This window comes from Eucyclogobius newberryi, unplaced genomic scaffold (assembly GCF_026437365.1).
Source record: "Eucyclogobius newberryi isolate DKJ021-1_F unplaced genomic scaffold, fEucNew1.0.hap1 SCAF_2, whole genome shotgun sequence".
NCBI lineage: Eukaryota > Metazoa > Chordata > Actinopteri > Gobiiformes > Gobiidae > Eucyclogobius > Eucyclogobius newberryi.
This window is the reverse complement of record NW_027315834.1, coordinates 27,136,385-27,148,645: the sequence shown is the minus strand read 5'-3', so window position 1 is coordinate 27,148,645 and position 12,261 is coordinate 27,136,385. Positions and strand designations below refer to the sequence as shown.

General features: G+C 45.4%; 1 protein-coding gene across 1 annotated transcript in view; it reads left to right on the top strand.

The window, feature by feature from the left end:
• The window catches only part of yaf2 (YY1 associated factor 2), a 34,760-nt gene extending 22,499 nt beyond the window's left edge, over positions 1-12,261 (top strand). The window contains exons 3-5 of the mRNA XM_072454869.1: positions 6,261-6,416; positions 8,111-9,571; positions 11,903-12,261. Coding sequence (XP_072310970.1) covers positions 6,261-6,416; positions 8,111-8,381 — 427 coding nt within the window. The 3' untranslated portion in view covers positions 8,382-9,571; positions 11,903-12,261. The remainder of the gene's footprint in view (positions 1-6,260; positions 6,417-8,110; positions 9,572-11,902) is intronic.

Genomic DNA, 12,261 nt, shown 5'->3' with positions numbered 1-12,261 from the left:
CCAAAGCAAGCCGACCGCTTTGGAAGCTAGTACTTGTCAAGGGTCTTTCTCTGACCCCTTAGTACGGGACACTTAAGACTGACACTTTCATACCGGACCGATCCTACTTCCCCGGTAAATCCAGACTGCAATACACAACCCATAATCTCAAGGTTAAGATTAAGGAGCTGGATGACAAAGTCGACAGATACAGCTAGGTCTGGATGTAAAGGCAGCACCATTTGAGAAAGCAGATAGTGTTGCGGAAATGATTCAAGCCACCAGAGAGTTGTTAGAAGATGCTGGAGACTCTCGATTTTTAACGCAAGAGAAGTTTATCAAACCATCCGTACAGGACACGACGAACACTCAGCACATTCAGTCGACCTATGCTTCCATTGTAGGGAGTACTATAGCTAGAGATGGACCAATATGGGTTGTATTATAAGATAAGATAAGATAAGATACGATAATCCTTTATTGTCCCACATGGGGAAATTTCATTGGTGCAACGCAGGAAGATACAGAGGCAGATACAGAAGAAAAGAACAGATCACATCGCTTATAGGAAGTCTGAAAAACACTTTCAGTAGAAGATCTCCTATAAACAAAAACTCCCATAGACAAATAAATAAATACATAAATACCATTGCATGTGATCACGACAGTAATTGCACATGAATATGTGTCACGACAGCACATAGATAATTATTAGGTAATTATAGGTATTGGGGGTATATATGAGAATCAAGCAAAGCCTATGGCCGATAAGCTCATTTTTGGGCCAATACATAGAGCCAATTTTGGTCATTTTCCCCCAAATATATATAATTTGGAAAAAAGAGAACTTATTGTCTTCACTTTTCACTGCATGATAAAATAATAATAATACTTTGCAGACATTCACAACCCTGTTTTACTACAAACTCATACGGTTTAGTGTAATTGTCTTTTGCATTTACGTGTCTCTATGTCTTTTTCTTTACGTAAACACGCTAAAATGTACAAATATCGGGCTGTCTCTAAGGTCCATCTCTAATTTTAACCTCAATGATGAAGTAGGTCAGATAGAGCAAAAGAGCAATGCACAAAGAAATGTCAAAAAGACCGAGCTGGAGATGTCCTTGGAACAGCAATGCAATTAGTCCATGAGATTGAAATTGCAAGACCGTTGCAAATATTCGAATGTTCTTTTATGCAGCTAATTGTATTATTATTATTTTTTCCTGTTGTACTTTTCTTTTTCGATACCGTAAAAGCATGCTCTGTGCACTCTGGCACATTCCCACATTTGGCTCTTGGGCTTCCTCGTGCCTCATCTGCTCCACCGTGTCTGCAGCTGGGGCTAGTTTCACATTCGCATTCATTATTCCTCCACATATAGACACTGTTCATTCCCACCACTCTTATTTCGTCCGAATCTACCGCGATCGACTGTGTCCGATCGAGTTGTGCATTTCCGAACGCCGCGTTTATAACTGTGTCTTGTGCGAATGTGTCTGTGCTCGCTCTTTGGCTCTCAAACTGTGGGCTTACTCAACAGATGGCCTTTTCAAGCACACTCGGCTCTGGGCTATGCTTCTCGGTCCAAGAACACATTCGCACAGACACACAGACACACAGACACACACACACACACACACAGACACACACACACACACACACACACACACAGACACACACACACACACACGCACTTGCATTCATATCCTAGAGACCTAATAGTCTTTCTATTCTCGTTTACCCTTCCAAAGTTGTATTTGCGACGGACAAAATTAAATTTTCCCCCCCAAGATCTGCTGCAAGCTGTAGGTGGCGCTGTTGGTGAGGTTTGCGGTGGGGCTGGCGGTGGGGCTGGCCGTGGAGCTAGCGGTGGAGCTGGCGATGGGGCTGGCGATGGGGCTGATGGTGGGGCCGGCGGTAAGGCTGTAGGTGGAGCTGGCGGTGGGGCTGTAGGTGGAGCTTGACGGTGGGGCTGGCGGTGGGGCTGTAGGTGGAGCTTGATGGTGGGGCCGGCGGTAAGGCTGTAGGTGGAGCTGGCGGTGGAGCTGGTGGTGGGGCTGTAGGTGGAGCTTGACGGTGGGGCTGGCGGTGGGGCTGTAGGTGGAGCTTGACGGTGGGGCTGGCGGTGGGGCTGTAGGTGGAGCTGTAGGTGGAGCTTGACGGTGGGGCTGTCGGTGGGGCTGTAGGTGGAGCTTGACGGTGGGGCTGGCGGTGGGGCTGTCGGTGGGGCTGTAGGTGGAGCTTGACGGTGGGGCTGGCGGTGGGGCTGTAGGTGGAGCTGTAGGTGGAGCTGTAGGTGGGGCTGTAGGTGGAGCTGTAGGTGGAGCTGTAGGTAGAGCTGTAGGTGGGGCTGTAGGTGGGGCTGGCGGTGGGGCTGTAGGTGGAGCTGTAGGTGGGGCTGTAGGTGGAGCTGTAGGTGGAGCTGTAGGTGGGGCTGTAGGTGGAGCTGTAGGTGGGGCTGGCGGTGGGGCTGTAGGTGGAGCTGTAGGTGGGGCTGTAGGTGGAGCTGTAGGTGGGGCTGTAGGTGGAGCTGTAGGTGGAGCTGTAGGTGGGGCTGTAGGTGGAGCTGTAGGTGGAGCTGTAGGTTGGGCTGGCGGTGGGGCTGTAGGTGGAGCTGTAGGTGGGGCTGTAGGTGGAGCTGTAGGTGGAGCTGTAGGTTGGGCTGACGGTGGGGCTGTAGGTGGAGCTGTAGGTGGGGCTGTAGGTGGAGCTGTAGGTGGGGCTGGCGGTGGGGCTGTAGGTGGAGCTGTAGGTGGAGCTGTAGGTTGGGCTGACGGTGGGGCTGTAGGTGGAGCTGTAGGTTGGGCTGACGGTGGGGCTGTAGGTGGAGCTGTAGGTTGGGCTGACGGTGGGGCTGGCTGTGCGGCGCTTTGTCGCGATGACAAAAGGAGCAGGGACGTTATTGCCGTTGTCAGTGGACTATGGATGTGTTTTGGGGGCTATCGATCGAACTAAAAAGACCTGATTTTGCGTCTAAAATTGTCGCTATCATTAATTTTTGCTTCTTACGATTATATTGTGATCTGAATCACGATTATTGAGTAATTTATAATCCTGACTTCCCTACAGTGGAGATGATTCACAAACTGTGGGCTTTCTTTGTCGGTGCAACATAAAAAAAACAATGAACAATACAAACTGCATTGCAATAAAACAAGGTGTGAATTAATAGACTTAAATACAACATGTATACAGTATGGACAAAACAACTAGAAAAAGCAAATAGATAAAGTGAAGTAGAAGTGCAATAGCTCATATCTTATGTATAAACCGTGTCATTGATCTAATATTAAAGGATTCACTTCACAGGTTCTTTGGTTCCCACTAAAGCTAAATGTTTGAAGCCACTGTTTATAGTACAGCATTCAGTCCCCACGGTGTGATGAATACCCGCCCACGCGCACGCACGCACACACACACACACACACACACACACACACAGCCTTCTGCGTGGAGCCAGGGCAGTTGCATAATGAATCATTTGAGACAGATCACATTTATTACAAACAGAAATATGGCTTTTAGAAAATTCATCCTTTCAAATGTTTAATGGTCGGTCGAAGCCAGTGGCACGGCGCAGGAGTCCCCGTGGAGTGTGTGTGTGTGTGTGTGTCTGTATGTATGTGTGTGTGTGTGTGTGTCTCCATTACCTTAATAGCATTCAATATCGCTGGAATTGTGGTCATTGGGCTTTTCATTTGGAACTGTAACTTTGTGGCGGTGGACGGGTCATCCGCTTGTGTCCAAGGAGACGGTTTAATGCCACACAATGGAACATCCCAACCAGCAACAACATCTCCATGTCGACGAGCACGTGACGGCCCACCATGTTACTTACACCTTTAAGATGAAAGGTGCACTATGCGAGTTGTGCTCTCTTTTCTCTTTTTCCGTCCGGATCAAAGTCAAGTGGGTGTTTTTTGCAGAGAGGAATGGTTCACATTTAACAGAGAATGTGTGAGGTTTTTCTCTTTTAACTCGTCACCACGAGCCACTTCCAGAGCCGCTTCTCTGCCGTCGAGTCAGCAGCTCGGCAGGATGTCTGTTTTTGGCAGTTTTTATAGAAAGGATATTGCCAGTTAGGACAAATTAAATAATAAAAAAAAAACGCCAATGTTTTTATTCTGCGTTATATTCAATTTCTGAATCTCTGCCTTCAATGAAATAAACAAAACATTTTACTGCGTTAGAGCCTTAATCACTAAAGTGTGCCACAGAAATATGATGAAAACATTCAGATGAGTTTTTAACAGGCAACGTTGCCATGTCCTGTTGGCCCACTTCAGCCTAAATAGTGTGCTTTTTGCAGATTAGATGCACCATTTAGATATTTTTGGGTAATTTAAGAGCGCTTTCATAAACATGGATTTAACAAAAAAACAAGTCATTTGTTCCACTTGAAGTTAGTACATTTATTCCCACAGCAGTGCATGTGAGGCTGTGGGACCAATACAGTACACTGTGGACCACAAAGGCCAGTGAAACAACCACACGGACACAAACTGTAGACATGAAATGAACTTAAATAAAAAGAATGTAAAAAGATGTTGTAAACAAGGCAACTATAGCCACTTTAACTATAATTTAATCAATCGCTCACTGCACACTGTTCACTTTCTGCTCTACATCTCTAAATGTTGTGTACATAGTAAGCATATTTTTGTTTTTATCCTATAGCAGATTTACATAGATTTTCTTTGTCTTTATATAGGTTGTTTTATCATTGTTCATTGTTTTATGTTGCACCGTATCACCAAAGCAAGTTCTTATATTTTTGAATTCTCCTCATTGGCAATAAACCTTTTCTGATTCTGATCCATTGCATCCTCTGAATCTCCCAAAACAGCAGCCACAGCCATCTTTAAATATCTGTTTTCTCTCCGTTACATTTGTTTTTTTTGGGAGGCAGGTTCACGCCAGTTTTCTCCATTCTCACCTGTCACCTGATAGTTTTATTTAGCCGCTCGCATTAAGACCGCTTGAACTGTGGCGTCCTGTAACCAGTCCTGACACTCATTATGGACTCTCGGATTCGCCGCGGCGCTAGCATGAAGCTACGTGCTCGCTCGCATTGCAGCTCTCATTAATCTACATTATTTATTTTCTCCTCTCACGCCCTTTGCTATTTCTGGGGAAAATGTGTTCCTTTTCCTTTCTACAGTGCTGAATATTTGAGTTGGGTATTTTTATATACTTAAAAAATATGATTAAATCTGTGTTGTGCTAAATTTACTTCTGCCAAATACTTGTTTGTGTGTCTTAAAGAAGACATATTGTGCTTTTCCCCCCCAGGTACTTAGTATTGAAATATGGCATAAATAGATCATAATTTAGCATTTTATTGTTTGTAAATTGATGTATTGATCAAAAATGGCTTAGTAATGGAATCAGATCCATTGACTTCCTGTTCAAAATTGCTGAACTGAGAAGCCCCGCCTCTTCAGCGTGACATTCACCCGTAACAAGCAGCAGATTGTCCTTTAACATGTTTTTATTTTTGAAAAGCAGCTACATGACATTTTAGAACCCTGCAGGTTTCTTAATTTTACAAATAATCACTGATAAGTACAGGGAAGTGGGCGGGGATAGGGGGTAGGTGGAAACCGGAAAATACGGTACAATATTACTCAAACATGATACAAAATACAACTCTGAGTGAAGTAATGACAAGGAAACATTGTTGTAACGTAGGTTTAGAACAGGGGTGGGCAAACTGCAGCCCGCGGGACAAATGTGGCCCGTCTGTCTTTATAATCCGGCCCGCCAATTATTTATCTTTTTCGTCCTTAGGTATCTGTCTGCCCTTGTATCCTTAATAAATATGATGATCCTATATTTGACAAAAAAGGGATATTTTATTAGATATTTAATTTTTGGGATATTTTTTTTTTCACACCAATGATCGCGGGCCAGCCCTCCGCTACTTGCCTGGAGTCTAATATGGCCCTCGGAGGAAAATAATTTCCCACCCCTGGTTTAGAAGCTAATTTAAGATGATTTAGCCTAATATTCCCGCCCTTTAATGTCACAGAATTACAATATGCCCCCTTTAATGTCACAGCATTACACAATATGCTGCATTTGGAAATAGGAAATGTGACAAAGTAAAACGTTCACTCACATTTTCTTAGTCAAACTAAACATGCAAACGTTATAATCCCACCTTCAATACCCACACTCAGCTCCCGTCTCTTATTCAGCACCCTGTCTGCATTGACTCTAATGTCCGTGTGTGTTTCTCCCCTCCTCTTTTGCGCCCCCTGGTGGCCCCTCGTCAGGAAGCCCCGGCCGGTGTCCCAGCTCGTCACGCAGCAGCAGGTCACACAGCAGTTCGTGTTGCCGTCACAGCCAAAGAAAGAGAAGAAGGAGCGAGTGGAGCGAGAGAAGGGCGACAAGGAGCCGGCGCTGAAGAAGAACGGTCACAAGAAAATGAGGTACACGCAACACGTCCGCCGCATTTGATCGTGTTGCGTATCTTTAGGGATCGTTTTTGAAGATGTGTTATGAAAATACCAGGAGTACTATAAGTTTATTGAAAGAAGTAGACATTTGGAGTGGGGTAAATTCTCTGTAGATGAGGTTTATACTGACATTTTTGCCACCAGTGATGCAAATGACTTGTTTTTTTGTGGAAACAGACTTGTATTACAGACTTAATTTTATTCATCCCCAAGGAGATAGTTTTTTCATTACAGATATGCAACCGACCGACAAATGTTGTAAAAAATGAAATAAGAAAATAAAGAAATCTCAGTATCACAGTGAGAATAAATCTGTCTTTTGAACAGCTAAAACCCTCCAGTAAAAAACGAATACATTTTTTTTTATCTTAAATTATAAAAATAACTATGAAAGGTTTTAAAGATTTTCTAATTTGTTTGATAAATTTGTTTATTTTGGTGTATTTATACCTGTCGTACATGTAAATTATAGTTTTGCACCAATCGAGCAGGTATTTGTGGAGAAAACGTTTAAAGATCTGTAGATAATGACAGGAAGTGACATCACACGAGGGACACGCATTCCAGTCAAAGTTTATGCATAATTTACACAAAGAAACAACTTTTTTGACTTTACTTCCACAAAATTCCACATATATTTTTTTGCCCAGTGTTTTCTGGGTAATTTCCTAGTGTGATGTCATCAATTTACAAACAGGAAGTGACATTATAAACCTAAAGAATGTGCTATTCTGTGATCAAATGTTTATCATTTCAAAATCAAAATATATTTATCTTTACTGCATTTTAGTTCAATGAGTCGTCCGACCTGTCAGAGGAACTTTAACTTCTTTAAATATAGTTCCGTCACAACATGGCCGCCGACCAGGACATTGTGGAGCGGCTGGGACTAGTTTTAGAGAGACCATTTTGTCTTATTTTACCTCAATTTACCCTTTTTATCAACAAATACAAATGAAAAGCAACGAGCCATATACATACATATTTTTTTCATTTCTACTCTACATGATCACATAAAAGCAAAATTTGCTTTCCCCAAATACTTGTTTGTGTGTCTTAAAGGAGACATATTGTGCTTTTCCCCCAGGTACTTAGTATTGAAATATGGCATAAGTAGATCAACATTTTGCATTTTATTGTTTGTAAATTGATGTATTGATCAAAAATGGCTTAGTAATAGAATCAGGTCCTTTGACTTCCTGTTCAAAATTGCTGAACTGAGAAGCCCCGCCTCTTCATCGTGACATTCCCCTGTAACAAGCAGCAGATTGTCCTTTAACATGTTTTTAAATTTGAAAAGCAGCTACATGACATTTTAGAACCCTGCAGGTTTCTTAATTTTACAAATAATCACTGCTAAGTACAGGGAAGTGGGCGGGGATAGGGGGTAGGTGAAAACCGGAATTTCTGAGCACTTGAGCCTCAATTGCAGGACATACCATATTTTCCGGACAATCGTCAACAAATGAAAAGCAAACGAGCCATATATATACATATTTTTTTTCATTTCTACTCTACATGATCACACAAAAGCGTTCGTTCACACAAATCATATTACAACGCTTGGTTACACATACATTTAATAACCTTGAAAGTAGAACATCAAAGCCAATCCCATTCACTCCTTTCGCCTTTTCATAAAAACATAAACGATGGTGTCGTTGCAGGCCGCGGTTAAAAAACATCGACCGGAGCAGCGCGCAGCATCTGGAGGTGACCGTTGGGGACCTGACCGTCATCATAACGGACTTTAAGGAGAAGGCCAAGCCCGCGACCCCGCCCGCCTCCTCCACCACCTCCTCCTCCGCCTCCAGCGCCGGCGCGTCCTCGGACCACCTCAGCCAGAACGGGAACAGCTCCGAGAACACCGAGCGGGGCCTGTCGCGCTCCTCGTCGCCCCGCGGCGAGGGCGGCTCCATCAACGGCGAGTCCCACTGAGAGCGCCAGCCGTTCGAACCGACCAGTACGAACAACATCCACGGACTACTGCGGGAGCGTACTACCACTACACCCACCACCACCTCCACCACTGCGGCTTTCCTTTTGGAATATTTTGGATATTTTGGCTTCGAGAACAACAGTAGAACATGTTTTGTCACTGCCCTACAAAGCAATATTGAAGAACTTTTCGCCCTGGAGACGTTGAACATGTATGTAAAGGGATCTTACTCTGCCGAGCTCGCCGAGGAAGACGGCGCGACCCGTTTCGGGACGGCGGTCGAACTTTTGAACTCGAATACGTCCGACGGTCGGCAAGCTCGAGACGGCCGCGCCCGTATCCCTGCACTCGGGAAGGTTTTTGTTGACATTTTATTTGAAATGCCCAACGTGCGGCTTCGAAAACCAGCTACGATCGACCTTTGCGGAAAGTCGCCGGCCGCTGTCCCGTTCCGTCCTTTTCATCCCTGAATGTGTGTTTTTTCCCCACCGTCGCGTGCAGAAATATCCTCGCCCGGACGGTGTTCACGACCGCGAACCGCTTCACTCTCGGCTGACCTCGACTGTAGATTTTTGAGTGACTGTTAAAGCTCTAAGTACATTATAGTCAATTCTGTACAGTACAGTATGATTTAACGAGAGTTGTGCGTTTTCTTGGGAATCTTGCAGAGCGAAATGTCTCAAAATCGTAACATATTTCAAATGAATTAGTTTTCGTTTTCGCGCGCAACAACAACAGGGATGACTCCGAACGGTCAAAGACATTCAAAGGCTCTTATATGCAGTCGTTTGCAAATTTAAAAAAAAAAGGGTTCATTTTCACGTGTTGGTTAAGTCTTTCTTTGTGTTTCTCTAAGTGAACAAAAGCCAACAAAACGATTTAAATAGAAAAAAAAAAGATAACTGCTAAATTCAATCAATTCTAACGGTTTTAGCAGCGCGCACGAGGCTCGCGGCGGGAAAAACTGCTGCTGCCGCGTCTCGCACTCGGGCGGACGCCATTTTGGATCTGTCCGCTCCTGGAAACTTTGTCCTTTCCTTTTAAATATCTCACGCACATAATGTATTGTACAGGCTTTGCAATGTTTCAGGAACTCTCGTTTTATGCAGACGCGTGTCGGATTTACTACCAGGAATACTGCGACCATAGATGAGACTAACTGCGTACATCTTAGGTTAAATACAGATATGTCATTGTTTTGATGGGGCGCGTACCTATGTTCCCCGTTACCTATGTTCCCCGGTACATGTGTTCCCCGGTACCTATGTTCCCCGTTACCTATGTTCCCCGGTACATGTGTTCCCCGGTACCTATGTTCCCCGTTACCTGTGTTCCCCGTTACCTATGTTCCCCGGTACCCATCTTCCCCGGTACCCATCTTCCCCGTTACCCATCTTCCCCGTTACCTGTGTTCCCCGTTACCTATGTTCCCCGGTACCCATCTTCCCCGGTACCCATCTTCCCCGTTACCTATCTTCCCCGGTACCTATGTTCCCCGTTAGGCCCCCAAAAAAATAATGTGTGTTTCCGGTAACCCGACCGACCTGAATTTCAAAATAAAAAAAACCCGACCTTAAACATTTTATCTCATATTTACTGGCCGTACGTTTCAAGAATGTCAAATTGTGAGAGCGAATCCAAAAGCTGCGGGAACTAAATCATTCCGTGGGGATCGAAAGATATGAAAATCGCTGCAACTTTCGTTTTACCTATGCGCGCATCCATGTTTGCGGAAAAAACCTGCGCAGATGCTCATATTTGGTCAGCGTGCAGACTGGCTGCCAACCCCCATGGGTCTGTTTGCCACTTTCAAAGTTCCAACTACTGCTGGAAATGCCTATTAGCAAGTGATGCATTTGGTCAACGAGACTGCAAAGTTCGGCTGAGCACTTACAAGCAATGGTGCTTTGGAAAACTTTTTGGGACGAGTGGATCCACAGCTCATCGAACACGCGTGCAGGGCAACAGCGGGGACCAGGCGCGGACCCCCGCCGTGGTCTGACAACATCAGAGCGGGCATCAGAGCGTTGCCCGCTCTGATGTTATTGTCTGCTAATGGCTCTTTTCCTGTGGTTGGACTAGTATAGTTGTACTGTTTTATTCAATATCTGCACCAATAAGGCCACTTCAATGCGAAGCGCTCACTTCTGAGAAAAGAAAACTGTAAAACCTGTGCGGAAACTGGAAACACACTATTTATTTTATTTGGCCTTACCTATGTTCCCCGTTACCCATGTTCCCCGTTACCCATGTTCCCCGTTACCCATGTTCCCCGTTACCCATGTTCCCCGTTACCCATGTTCCCCGTTACCTATGTTCCCAGGTACCTAGGTCCCCCTTTACCTATGTTCCCAGGTACCTATGTCCCCCGTTACCTATGTCCCCCGTTACCTATGTCCCCCGTTACCTATGTCCCCCGTTACCCATGTCCCCCTTTACCTATGTCCCCCGTTACCTATGTCCCCCGTTACCTATGTCCCCCTTTACCTATGTCCCCCGTTACCTATGTCCCCCGTTACCTATGTCCCCCGTTACCTATGTCCCCCGTTACCCATGTCCCCCGTTACCCATGTTCCCCTTTACCTATGTCCCCCGTTACCTATGTCCCCCGTTACCTATGTCCCCCGTTACCTATGTTCCCCGTTACCTATGTCCCCTGTTACCTATGTTCCCCGTTACCCATGTCCCCCGTTACCCATGTCCCCCGTTACCCATGTCCCCCGTTACCTATGTCCCCCGTTACCTATGTCCCCCGTTACCTATGTCCCCCGTTACCTATGTTCCCCGTTACCTATGTCCCCCGTTACCCATGTCCCCCTTTACCTATGTCCCCCGTTACCTATGTCCCCCGTTACCTATGTCCCCCTTTACCTATGTCCCCCGTTACCTATGTCCCCCGTTACCTATGTCCCCCGTTACCTATGTCCCCCGTTACCCATGTCCCCCGTTACCCATGTTCCCCTTTACCTATGTCCCCCGTTACCTATGTCCCCCGTTACCTATGTCCCCCGTTACCTATGTTCCCCGTTACCTATGTCCCCTGTTACCTATGTTCCCCGTTACCCATGTCCCCCGTTACCCATGTCCCCCGTTACCCATGTCCCCCGTTACCTATGTCCCCCGTTACCTATGTCCCCCGTTACCTATGTTCCCCGTTACCTATGTCCCCCGTTACCTATGTTCCCCGTTACCTATGTCCCCCGTTACCTATGTCCCCCGTTACCTATGTCCCCCGTTACCTATGTCCCCCGTTACCTATGTTCCCCGTTACCTATGTCCCCCGTTACCTATGTTCCCCGTTACCTATGTTCCCCGTTACCTATGTCCCCCGTTACCTATTTACGGAGGAACAATGCTAATACTAACATAGGCTACTATACTAGTTCAGGTTCCACAGCCCCAAAAGTTGTGTATAAATGTATGGTTTTACAGCATAAAATATAGCAGCATATAACCCAGACCCTAACCCAGGTCTCGGGGAACATCAGTAACCGGGGAACATCGGTACCGGGGAACATAGGGCCCCGTTTTGATGTGGTCATTCCAGTGTTTCTGTCCGGACTCGACGTTATCTTTTAGCACACCTTAAGCAGAAGTGTCGTGGCATGATTTGGTCTCGATATATAGTGAGACAAACTGTGTTCCATAGTTTGTTAGTTTTGTTTTGGTCAGAGCACTTAAAGGTTCACGACACTAGCTGGGACTAGATGTTTGGGCTCGTGAGAACCGCCAGGAATTTTTTTGTGTGTTCTACATTCGGTCGTCGCGGAGCGCGTATGGTCCGCGTTCCGTTTGCTCTGCCATGCTCAGTTGTTTTAAATTGTGGATTTGTTTATTACATGTCTGAATAAGAAAATATCAAAATTGAAATGAAATCTG